At 37.8% G+C, this 12275-nt stretch overlaps 1 protein-coding gene across 2 annotated transcripts; it reads right to left on the reverse strand.

Annotated features, from left to right (window-relative positions):
- Window positions 1-4375: 4375 nt before the first annotated feature.
- stk16 (serine/threonine kinase 16) lies at window positions 4376-11745 on the reverse strand. 2 transcript variants are annotated; one of them, XM_069174122.1, is made up of 8 exons: window positions 11675-11745; window positions 11174-11286; window positions 10351-10570; window positions 10131-10264; window positions 9443-9530; window positions 7658-7786; window positions 7407-7528; window positions 4376-6634 (listed from the first exon to the last, which is right to left on the reverse strand). In XM_069174122.1, exons 2-8 carry the CDS (start codon window positions 11257-11259, stop codon window positions 6496-6498), a joined length of 918 nt encoding a protein of 305 aa, XP_069030223.1. In that variant the 5' UTR covers window positions 11260-11286; window positions 11675-11745; the 3' UTR covers window positions 4376-6495. The 2 variants fall into 2 exon arrangements, with proteins under 2 accessions (XP_069030223.1, XP_069030222.1); XM_069174121.1 differs by having other exon boundaries at window positions 11628-11730.
- Between the last annotated feature and the right edge of the window lie 530 nt (window positions 11746-12275).

Here is a 12275-nt window from a genome sequence, read left to right on the forward strand (position 1 = left end):
AATAAAAGTAATTCATTTGCTTGTGTTATCTGAAATTGTACTGTGTTGAACTCGGTCGAGCACCATATAATTTAAACGGAAATGCAAACGGTTGGACTGAAACAAATCTGCCATGACTGTGAATTACACTAGATAATAGATAGGAGCGAAAAATGGCTAAAAAGTGTCATTTTAACAGCACAATAAAATTAAGTTTCTCGAGACAACGCTATGAAGTCAAATTTTAATTTTAAAATAAAGGTAAAATGATGATGACTATATTATCACTATAAGGGTTGAACCATACGTCACTGCTTATCACTAAAGGTTTGCTGCAAAGTTTGAAGTGCCCAGAAATAATTAACACAAAACAAACATGTGCGTTAGTCAAGATAAAAGTACTATAGCGGCACCAATCAGATACGATGGACTGATATCAGCTACAGTACTTTTAATAAATTGCATTACCAATCCACAATAAACGTAATTTCTTTGATATAACATTTAGTGTTTTCACAAGTGATCACATCTCTTCAGTCATGACAAGATGTTAACCCAAGCTTTTTGTGCCACGGGAATCGTTGCTGTCATGTTACCTTACATAAGAATGACACCAATGAGTTCTGCACTGTGAGGTACGGAGAGCCAGTAGCGGTTGTTACTAAATATTGTCAGGCACCCTAGCTTTAGTTATTGGTATTAGTCGAGAAAAAGTTGGACTGATGCACATATCATGTGGTCACGGTACGTTATAAGCTCATCGAGTCGGCATGGTGGCCACATGGAATTTATTTAAATCTACTACTTTGCTTTTTCATGTACCAAATAATGTTGTAGAAAGTCAATCTTTAATTTCAACTAATATTTGTTTCCATGGAGGGTGGAATAGCTCAACCTATGTTTTTCTAGTACTAACTATCAATTGCATTTACTTTGATTGACCTTTGATGGGCATTTAAGTAAAAAAAAAAAAAAATCCACAAAGCTTCAAGTTCACAGCACCAGAACTGAAAATCCCCAACTTTACAATCTGCTGAGCTGCCAAGACCCCAATTAATTTCACTACTGTTGGTTTTTGTTGAGAATTTACATACAAGGTGTTTCACAGACATTTTCTCCTACAAGAAAAGGCCAACGATGAATATTTTTCTCTCTCTTGAGATTGAAAACATTTTGTTTGAGAGGCTGACAGTAGAACAATGAATAGAAGGTAACCAATGCAGGCATCTTTCGAGTGTGTATCCGTAATGGTGGAGGACACTTGCAGTATCATTCCAGTATAGAGAAATATGTGCAAATGAAGGCATCTATCTTTAACATGCCGGTTTAGGTGACTCGGGTAAAGTAGACGTGTCTAGTCTGCCTGTTTTATAAGCTGAAGATCTTTCCTCTGTATAATTTAAGCCCTTTTCCTGCCATTTCAGCACAACTATGAAGCTACACTGTAGGTGAAAGAGTTGTGATGCCTTTAAAAGAATTCATAACAGCCAACCTGTTCTGACCTTATCCGGCAAATAAAAACTATCGATCCTTCTTTTCCAACTCGCACTTTAAAAGACTTATTGTGGAGCTCCATTTCATCTAATCACTTGGCAAAAGAGTCCAGCGTCTAAATAAAGAAAGAATAAATAAAAAAGTCCCTGGACCAACGTGTTGCTCTCACCTTTGCAGATGAAATTACCCGAAAAGCTGTTACAAATCAATATAATCAATGCAATCAGCTAACTGACACAGGCAATCTCCTGCCAGTAAGTAAAATACCCCCGGCGGAGATCTTTCAATCTCCAGTGCCATAATTGCCCCCAAGGGCGACGTTACGGTGTTGCATTTTGTACACTTAATTAAATTAGTGAGCTCTGTGGACAGGGTGGGTTGCCGATCTCAGAGAACGGATAGGTCTGGCCCCGTGCCAGTAATTAAGGCAATACCTTTCTTGATTACGCCAATCCCCCTTAATGAACTCATTATGCATTTTAACCCAAACACTCCCATGAATTAATGAGCACACAGAAAGCTCCTGGATGGAAAGAACGCCCTGATCACAAGCACAAGTCATAACTCATCCACTCAACGGGGTAGACGTAATGTCCATATTTCTTCCTCTTTCAGCTGCAGCCAAGACTAATTTGGACTTGAGTGACAGAAAAAGTTCTGAGTCTGTACACATAAAGCTTTAAAGAAATAGGATCCCTCGTCTGGAAAGCAACAACAGAAACTTAGTGGGCCACTTAACAAGGTCTCACAGGAATCAGCTCACTGTGTTTAGGAAACTTTTGGATGGTTGTTTTGAACAGCGAAGATGAGGTGCACACACCCGCACATGGCTTCCAAACATATGTGCAAAATGATTTAAAGAGACCTAGGAACACTGCGGGGTGGGAGCAGCTCTGCACTGACCCATAATGCTTTGCTAATTAAATAATTCACTAATTGATTCATTGCCAAATCAATAAAGCCCACGGATGGTTTATGGCGTGAGAGCTTAAGTGTGTTTGTGTTTCGAGACAGGGGCTGGGTTACAAATGAAACACACACACATACACACACTAACAGGATCCAAACCAAACCACCAGTGTATCCTCTAACTGAATGACAAGCAAAACACATGAAATTGGTGCTAAAACATAGGCGAACATTGTGTTGACCTTGCGCTTGTGTTGCATGACATCATGCAGCCCCTCACAGGCAGATGATAGTGAATATAAAAGGTGGGGGCAGAGTGTGAGCGTGTGTTTGTGTGTGGGTCCTCACTGAACCCATAAACTCGGCGCCGTCCTGAACCCAGTCTCAGGGGAGTCTGGGGTTTGTAGGTGGGCCTGAGGAAGAAATCAGACTGGATTATATAAATTCAAGCGTAATGACTTCTAAGGGTGTTTGTGTATAAAAGGGAACATTCGTTGTAAATATGCGGCATGTTGTGCATACTTTATGACTGGTCATATTTGTGTGTTTGTGCCCGGCAAGATAGGAATTACCTTTAAAAGTAATTGGAGGAGCAGTGAAGTGTGGCATCTCTCTGATCTGAGTGGATGTAAGGGTTGTAAATCCAGCTACACGAGCAGTTTCATATTCGTTTCCAAGCATGTGTGCACACAAATACACAAACACAGAAAGAGGTAAAGAACGGCCGTCAGAGCTCAGTACGGCCAGATGAAGGTTGTGCATGTCTGCCATGGAGGACAATCCATCCAAGACTGAGACAACTTCATTAAAAAAGTACAAGATTTTACATTTAATTTGTTAATAGTACAAATCCCAAATTTTCTTGTTTTCTAAAGGACTGAATGTCAGATTTCAGAGTCTGGCTACAGAGATTTGCTCCCTTCAGCCAATAGGACATGATGATAAAGTGATATGATAAAGATGAGTGATAAGGCCTGACATCAAATTTGGAAAACAATTTCTTTATGAACCTTTCTTTATGCAGAGAGCCTAATCACAAAGTTGGAAGCATGCTGAAGTCTAAAATATCACCATACACTGTAGAATAAAGATTTAGCGTAAGCCCATTATTCCTCGTCCACCAAACTTTACAGTTGGCTCTATGAATTCAGAGAGGTAGCATTCTCCTGCCAACCAGCAAACCCGATTCATCCACTGCCAGACTGTGAAATGTTATTCATCACTTGAAGGCAACAACTAATTTCCACTGATCCAGGGTCCAGGGGCGGTGTGCTCTATGTCATTCAATCAAATGGCCGAGGAACATCTAGCCAGCAGCACTGGATTTACTCCAGCACTGTACTTAAAAAACTCAAGCATTTACATTTCATGATACTTTATAACTGAACTCGACTAGATTTTTGAGAAAATTATCGACAGACTGAAGGAGGAAGGGATCCTTCTGCGAGTACTTTCGACATATGTACATATTATCTTGCCAGTTTCATGTGACTTGAAGTTTTAGTTTCAGATCTGATGTTCAGCACCACTGTAGGTAAGATGTAACTTCAAATGCAGAAGTCATAAAGGTTAATACACATTTTAAAGGATACAAAATATTATTATACATGATGCTCTGTTAGAGACCAACACTTTCATCAATGAATATAAGTTCAAATTACTTCCACCTTTACCAACTACAACAGTGAAATGCTTACATATTCATGTATTTGTAATAGCAAGCCAGTTATACTATAAGTAGTAACACTTGTTTTTCTGAACTATTAGTAGTTTAACATTTAGCTAATATTATTTACATGCTTTCATTCAGGTGACATTTTAGTTGCAGGACTTTTACACGTAAGAGCATTTATAAAGCAGTTACCCAAGTAAAGGGTCTGACTACTTCCTGCATCACTGATAGCAGGTCAGGAACCAGTTTAAACAGACTCACTGGAAACGTTGCATTATATGACAGCGCCACATTAAAGCCACCGAGTTCTTTAGTATGAAACCATTTTACTGCAAATGTTTGTCAATGAGGATTTCATAGCTTGATTTGATCCATTTTGCCATATTGTGAACACCAGACTGACTAAGTAGTGGAGATAATATTTGAGTCCTGACACATACTTTTCTTGACAGACTACTTTTTAAATGTAGGATACCGTTTTATTTCACAATTGTATTAAAAAGTGTACAGAGTGCTACATGTTTAATATTTATTAATCCATTACTGTGCAATGATAGTGTCAATAGAGTTTTCCATAATTGAATAACACACTCTTATCTAGGACCTTTACCAATACACCTAAAAATGTTCTTACCAGCACCATCAAACCAGTATTAGTTTGCCACGAAATACTACACACAGGTTCAGTCATTTGAAATATCCAAACTTTGCATTAAAAGATAATATATTTAAACAGTGTGTCAATCCCAATACATTCCAACAATTAACCGAACAAGTTAGCAATTAAGGACAATTCTTAGTTTTAATATGGTCCTATATCACCGCATTACACTCACAAATGCATTAGACTTAACCTATATGCCCAAAATATTCCCAATAGTCTGATAAACAGTTTAAAAGGTACCATTCAGGTCTATAAGAAAGACCCTTCGAGAGGTGGTCGTATCCCGAGAGAACAAAAGTGCGAGATGACATTCACACGACAGGAAACCCAGAATAAACACAAACATATCTGGAATGGAAAATGCGTAATTGTTTAAAAGTAAAAAGGTTAACCAGCAAAACAAATGTGATAAAAACTTTTACTTACAGTTAATATAATCAAATTTTTAAGTGATTCCTTAAACCGCTTAAAATGGATTTCTTATTGTTTAGGTCTGTACCGGTAATGCCTGATCCCTTCTCCTTTAAGATGTATTTATTATTTTTGTGTAGGCAGATAGTCATTTCTGTGTTGTACGAAAAGTGAATTTATACACACACACACAAACAAACATAGTCGATCACCATGTGAATATGTTGAGAAGGGGACTGTGATGATGGAGCACCTTTGTGTGTTCAAATGCAGTACTGCAGGTGAGTAGCACTCGGCCTCTTCACTTTTCAGGCAAAGATAGTGTGAATGAAGGTGTGGAAGAAAATCTAAAGGTGTACACTGATGATGACAGCATTTACGTGTAACCTACACGATGTTACACGCACTAGAGTGAGGAATCAAGATGAGAAATAAAAGGGAACGGGAAGTTATTCCTTCTTGGTAGGGAATGTAATTGATATGTATTAAACTCGGGTAGCTTTCATGCACTGGAAAGTTTGGCAAAGCTTTAATGTTATCCCTTTTATCAGAAAAAAAAATGTAACTACATTTTAGGATGAAAACAGTTTCTTGTCTTAAAGAATACACTAGAAATAATCTTATTTGCTAAAACTACAGCCTTTGGCTGGTTATCTTAAATAACATATAGACTGCAAAAAGGGGGGCAGCTAGCTTGTCTCTGTTCAAAGGAAAAATCCACTGGCCCAGCATCTCTACAGTTCACTAATTAACAGGTTATATCTTATTGGTTTAACCCATTTAATTAGTTTTTTTTGTACAAATAAAGAAACAACATGATAAATAGTAAACTTTAGGATGATTCTGTTACCTTCGGACAGACCCAGCAAGCCGTTTTCCCTCCTCTCTCCGGTCCTAACGCTAAACTAAGCTAACAGGCTGCAGGCTCCAGTTTCACACTGAACTGACATATGAGAGCAGTGGTAGCCATCTTCTCATGTAACTCAGACATTCAGGAATCACTATATTTTTCAAAATGTAGAACCGTCCATTCATGGTAAAGCCACATTAATATTAGACACAACATTTGATCCTTGGCAAAAGCATCCTACAGCAGGGTCAAATAACACTTAAGGCATTTCAGATTCTTCGGATCATTTGGTAAATCTGTGACAAAGAGTGTTCGGTGATACGCAGGCTGGCCTGGATCGTTCGAAATAAAAGCTGATTACTGTTGCCAAGCTCCCCAAGATGAGTGAAAATCCATACCTAGGCTTTTACACTGAACTCAATAAATAAAAGAAGTAATTTCAAGTTGGAAATAAGAGATGTTCATTTACGCGTGCAAAGGTCTCCGTGACCCGACATCAAGTGCAGCGTGCAAAAGTCAGACCATGTTGGTTTGGGTGTTGGGGCTGCGACTCTGAAGGTCCTGTACCTGGTCAAGAACCCAGTTGATGTTTGGTCTCTCCTGCGGATTTGACACCATTATGGAGCTCAGCAACACCTGCAGGCCCTCAGAGTAACTGGGCACAAGACAAACAGACACGACATCAAAACTCATCTTTTCACATCAGCCTATAACCTCCCTTAGTCAGCACAAAATACTGAACTGTGGTCAACCAATGTGCACAAGGTTAGGTATATGCGTGTATATGTGTTCTTGTATGTGTTGTCAGACCTCGACGCTATTATCACAACTTGTATATTTTGCTGTCTATTGAAAGTATTTAATTGTGTCAACGGTTCCACGTAATAATACTTTGAATGTAGTTTTTTTTTTTATACATTTAGTGTATTTTGCTGATTCTACTTCGTTGTTGTTTTTATTGTATGTACAGTAAGGCATGTTTTGCAATATTGAACTACTGTATAATAAACTTTAACTTGACTTAATATAAGTTTGGCCCATATTTAATTACATAAACCTAAACAACTGACTTTTAAACTTAAGGGCACGCATGCGTCCCTAACACCAACCACAGAATCTTTATCAATAGACTTGTCTTTATATACATGAAAACTGATCCAACTCGTGTTTTCACATAGCACTTCTGTTCAATCAAAAAGAGAAACAAACTGCATTCAGTGAGCTTGGGCTGCATTTAAGAAGTTGGACTGCTGTTAACTTAGATGCACACTTACAATGGAAAGTAAATGCAAAATAAATTTGGAAAAAGAATCTCAGGTAAAAATGTGTGTTGTTATTTTTCTACCACTATCACGGGCAGTGCCAGTGACTGATACATCAACGGGAGACTTTCAGGTTACACAGTGAGATAAAATCTGAACACTGACCTGCAGGACTGTGGGATGGCCACTGGGTTCTGGACAGCCAGAGCAACACTGTCCCCCTTCTGAAATACCAGATCGTATGGCCCCTCCAACATCATCATGCAGTAAAGCACACAGCCAAGTGACTGGAGGATTATGGGAAGACCACAAACCAAAGATAAGAAGAAGGAGTCAGTGAATGATCCACAGTCATTTTCACCTGAAGTTTCAGAGAACAACATGCACAGCAAGCAAAGAAGGCTACAAGGTTTTACCCAGATATCAGTGCGCTCATCTATAATGCAGTGGCTCTCCACATTGAAGAGCTCAGGAGCCCTGTAGGAAATGGTACACCGCTGGGCTGCCCAGTCCTGTATGGTCATGGCATCTCTGGATCCTTTAACCTGTAATAAACTCCGTTTTTTTTATTAAAGTTGTCACAGTGTAGTAATCATTTAGAGGTTGTAATGTTTAGAAGATAAACAACATAGACAGGTGAAAACAAAAAAAACGACACACTTTTGGTCTATAAGTGATCCTCAGCTGGTTTGTTGCATATAACTCTTGAAATGTTATGCAAATACTGAAAAAGCCAAGTATAGAAAATGGGTATTTGAAGTGGCACGATCAGTGTTGGAAACACAACAACTTTGATGGAATAAACTTGCAGCACCATCGAGCATAGCAAAAGGCCAAAGTTGTACAAGTTTGACGCATCCAGACGAAAAGTGAAATAAACATGGTTGAAAGAATTCAAGAAACATCGGAGACTCTATTGTCTAAATCTATTGTTCGTAAAGACAAATTTACTTTAAATCTAATCATTGTTACAATCCGCATCATGCAGCTTTCTTGTTCAAATTACTGATGAACTCGTCACTGCATGAATATGGAAAACGAGTCACAAGAAAGAGCAGCGCTGGAGCTTTGTAATGAGACTCACATATTTGTACACCAAAGAATCATGTCACGAAGAAAGGACAAACGTCTGCAAAGAAATATCTTTACCGATTTTCGAATTCCTGCTTCTTGGATGAATAATTCACAAAGTCCCGATCGCTTCACAACGTTTCACACGACAAAATGAACAGCAGCATTTTTCCTTTCTGGCGATACCAGTTGTTCTTTGTGCAACAACGTGATGTCGAGTGATTTGCTTTTTGTAAATCACAGCAAATTTCTGCATCGTCTCCAACATTACAGCCCACTTCGTATTAAAAATAAATAAATAAAAGAATGAAATTTACTTTTGTTTGGCACTATGCACATACTTTCTCAAATGGCTTAGTCTGAGTGTCTCACCATCATGGCTCTAACATTGCCAGATATCACATTGCCAGCATAAATTAAAATATTTCTCTACATTTTATAGTGAAATACATGTAAAAACAGATCAGGTGCAATTTTTTCTGTCCTTGATATAAAGACTAATATAAAAATATGTTCTGTTCTGAAACTATTGTGACACAGCATGAATGCCGTGACCTTATCACGACCCAAAGAAGAGCTTAAAAGTATAGGTAGTGAGATTACTCTGAGGGTAGAGTTAAGGACTTAAAGCATGATACTTTGAATATGAGGTTCACTGGCAAGAAAAATGTTACTCTGCCATGTAGAGGTGGAAATCTAGTAGAAAACTATTCAATCTCATAAGATGATCTGAACAACGACTTGATGGGTCGCCACTAAATATTATGTTGTAGTATTGGTAATCATTTCAGATTATTTGTTTTCAGATTTCTTTATCTTCATTTTTCTGTCATTAAAATAGATTTTGCCATATAACTGCAATTATTTCTTTAATTGCATACAACCACTGTGCAACACTTAAATAACTTAAAAATGACTTTTTAATATTAACAGACAAAATAACAGAAGTGCGGGTGGAACTCAAACCACACAGCATCTTGCTGTTGATGCCACATAAATAATTGACACGGAAGATGTGACTGATTTCAGGCGTCAGTTAAACTAATTGGGGCTTTATTGTTTTACCAACAGTTATAAATGCCTTTAATCCATCAAATCGGACAAACTCTTCACCAACCCTTTGTACTTACCTCAATCCTGGCCCGGTTCATTGAGCCCAAATCCATCAGAACCGGCCTGTCATCCTCATCCAGAAGCACATTGGTAGGCTTCAGGTCTCTGTCAAACATAGCACACAGCATGTGTTCAGATGTAGGCAATTTTGTTAAGCTTTAGATTTTAGACTTTATTAATCCCACAGTGGGGAAATTTGGTCGTCGCAGCATAGAAACACAAAAAAGGTGCACACAATATGACAAAATTTACAAATACGTATACATAAAATAAGATAGATAAAAATAATTATTTTAGAAAAAAACAAGAGCAATAAAGAAATGCACACACACATGCAGACTATATACACAAAAAAACAAATAAAATGACAAAAATAAATAAATACAGCTTAGATATCTTGATGAATGGAATAATGAATGGAATTAATATGAAACACACACACACTCGCACACACAAAATGAATGATCAATCACATTTCACCTCAAAATAAACTGTAACACCATATCCTTAGCTAATAATATGTAGGTAGGTATACACTAAGTATTGACTGACACAGTTACAGATTTTTCCAGAGGCTTCTGGAAAAGTGCATCTACTGGTACTATGCATGCAAATGTTTGCTCTGTCTGTCTGTGTGTGTGTGTGTGTGTGTGTGTGTGTGTGTGTGTGTGTGTGTGTGTGTGTGTGAAGGGGGTTGGGGGTTACCTGTGTGCATAGCCTTTTTCATGAATGGCCTTGAGTCCAGAGCAGATACCGCGCAAGATTTGCAAGATCTGTTTTTCAGGCATCGAGCTTCTCTTGTCTCTCAACTTCTCCAGAACAGACCACAGGCTGCCTTTCTGCTCACACAAACACACCAACATATCAGAATCGTATCATTTCCTGCGAGGTTATTCTCATCATGCTCCATACTGCAGCAACTTACTCTAATATAAGGCAGAAGTAACCAGGCTTCAGTCTTCCCTCCATGATCAACAAAGGTGTGAGCAACCAGGCTCAAGATGTTGGGGTGATTAAACACCTGATGCATCTCCACCTCCGTCTGAGCCTCCTGGCGGCCTTCACGGTCATGACACAGGATTCTCTTCAGGGCGTAGAAGCGCCTGTCCTTTACTCCCTCTACCAGGTCAACATAACTGAAGCCGCTGAAGAGAGGTCACAGAGAAATATTGCTCAAAAGAAGCACATGAATCCAAATTGGACTTCAACCTATAAGGGTGGTCATATTATTTTATGGTGAATCTCATAAAGACCAAAATCAAGAATGTATTTGTTCACCTCTCACCAGCCTTCTGACATTATCAGCCCCAAACTAAATTGTTCCTGTTGATTCAATCTTCAAAACCAGTTTAGATGTTGTTGTTTTTTCTCATTTTAACAGCAGGGTCTTACATTTTTCCAAAATATTTCTCAAAGCATAAATTGCATGCTTTTAGAGACTATTTTAAAGCATGACTTGGTGCGCGAGTCTCTAATCACTGCATCAGACAGATGAATATTTCATTAGAAATAGCATTCATTGTAAAGACGGATGAGAGATGTGACCCAGTGCAGCAGTGAAGCTCAGTGATGTGATTTTAAAAGTTTCTGAACAAACAGTGTAGGTCAAAGCAATAAAATACATCAGACTCTTCTTCAGTTGTGGGTATTTTTTTTTAAAGGGGTTTGTTGAGAAACAAAAATACAATATGACCACAGTTGACCTTAATGATAAGAGTTCAGAGGAGTTAAAAACACAGTAAACTTACCCTTCGTCTAGTTTCTGGACAAAGTAGTATTTTTTGTTATCAATGGTCATGGAGCTACGGGAACATATACACAGGGTCTGCCCCATCTTGACTGGCACATTGCTTTAAAGGGCCTGGAAGAGATATTTAATAAAAAAAAAATTAAAGAAAAAATAAAATAAAAAGAGTACAAGTTATTTGTGAGCAACAGCCAAAAATATGGACATTTAATTTTCTAAATACAAAAAAAAAAAAAAAAACAACATTCAATTATTAGGATGTTAGAAAAAGACATGAAGCATTTGAGGAAACAGCTGACAAAGACTCGGACAACAAACGTGAATAAATGCTAACAGAACAACACCAACATCTAACGCAGCAACATCCAGGCTACAACACACACAATCCCGAGATTAGACTCGATTTTTTTTACGGCCCGAGAGTTTTGTAATTTTGATATAACGAGCAGCCTTACCGAAGTAACCGAAGCTAAAATTGGCGGCGTTACGTTTTCACTCTTACCAGCTTTCTATTTACTAAGTTAGCCTGCTGTCATTTTGCTCCCCTTCTTCTTCTTCTTCTTTGATTTTTTTTTATTGGCGGTGTGCCAAACAGCCTCTGGGTGCAACAGCGCCATCCACTGATCTGGAGTGTGGACGATACACGTACTGTATACTTCTCTGTATTATTACTGCTACGAGAGAATAAAATCGAAAACAGCCAAAATTACAGAAATTAAAGGGGATCCAAACGAATACGAAATCAAGTAGAACATAATAATTTCTCCAATTCTGTTCATTAGTCTTGTTGATTAGGGACCATACACTGGATATTAAAGATAGGGACCCACGCACAAATAACAGACAAATACATTTTTAAATTTAAAAAAAAAAATAACTTAATTAATTAATTAATATTAATATATGAATTAATATTAATACATTTAATTTAGGTAGGTAGGTATATACTTTATTAATCCCCGAGGGGAAATTTTTTCGCCACAGCAGCATACATACAGAAGCAATAATAGAAACAATAGAATTAAATTATAGAATAGAATATATAATAGAAAAGCAATAAAACAAAAGAGCAGTAAAAGCAGTAAAAAATATAAATATAAAAT

The sequence above is a fragment of the Embiotoca jacksoni genome, unplaced genomic scaffold, assembly GCF_022577435.1.
Source record: "Embiotoca jacksoni isolate LCO1_2020_lvr unplaced genomic scaffold, fEmbJac1.0.p SCAF_6, whole genome shotgun sequence".
In the NCBI taxonomy this organism is placed as follows: domain Eukaryota; kingdom Metazoa; phylum Chordata; class Actinopteri; family Embiotocidae; genus Embiotoca; species Embiotoca jacksoni.

What these genes read in the sequence shown, in the direction of transcription:
- stk16 (XM_069174122.1), bottom strand. Translation starts at nt 11,259, where the DNA reads ATGGGGCAGACCCTGTGTATATGTTCCCGTAGCTCCATGACCATTGAT. An exon ending in TACTTCTGCCTTATATTAGA is followed by an intron (nt 10,265 to 10,350) that starts GTAAGTTGCTGC and finishes TTGTGTGAGCAG; the next exon opens with AAAGGCAGCCTGTGGTCTGT. An exon ending in ATGAGCGCACTGATATCTGG is followed by an intron (nt 7,529 to 7,657) that starts GTAAAACCTTGT and finishes ATAATCCTCCAG; the next exon opens with TCACTTGGCTGTGTGCTTTA.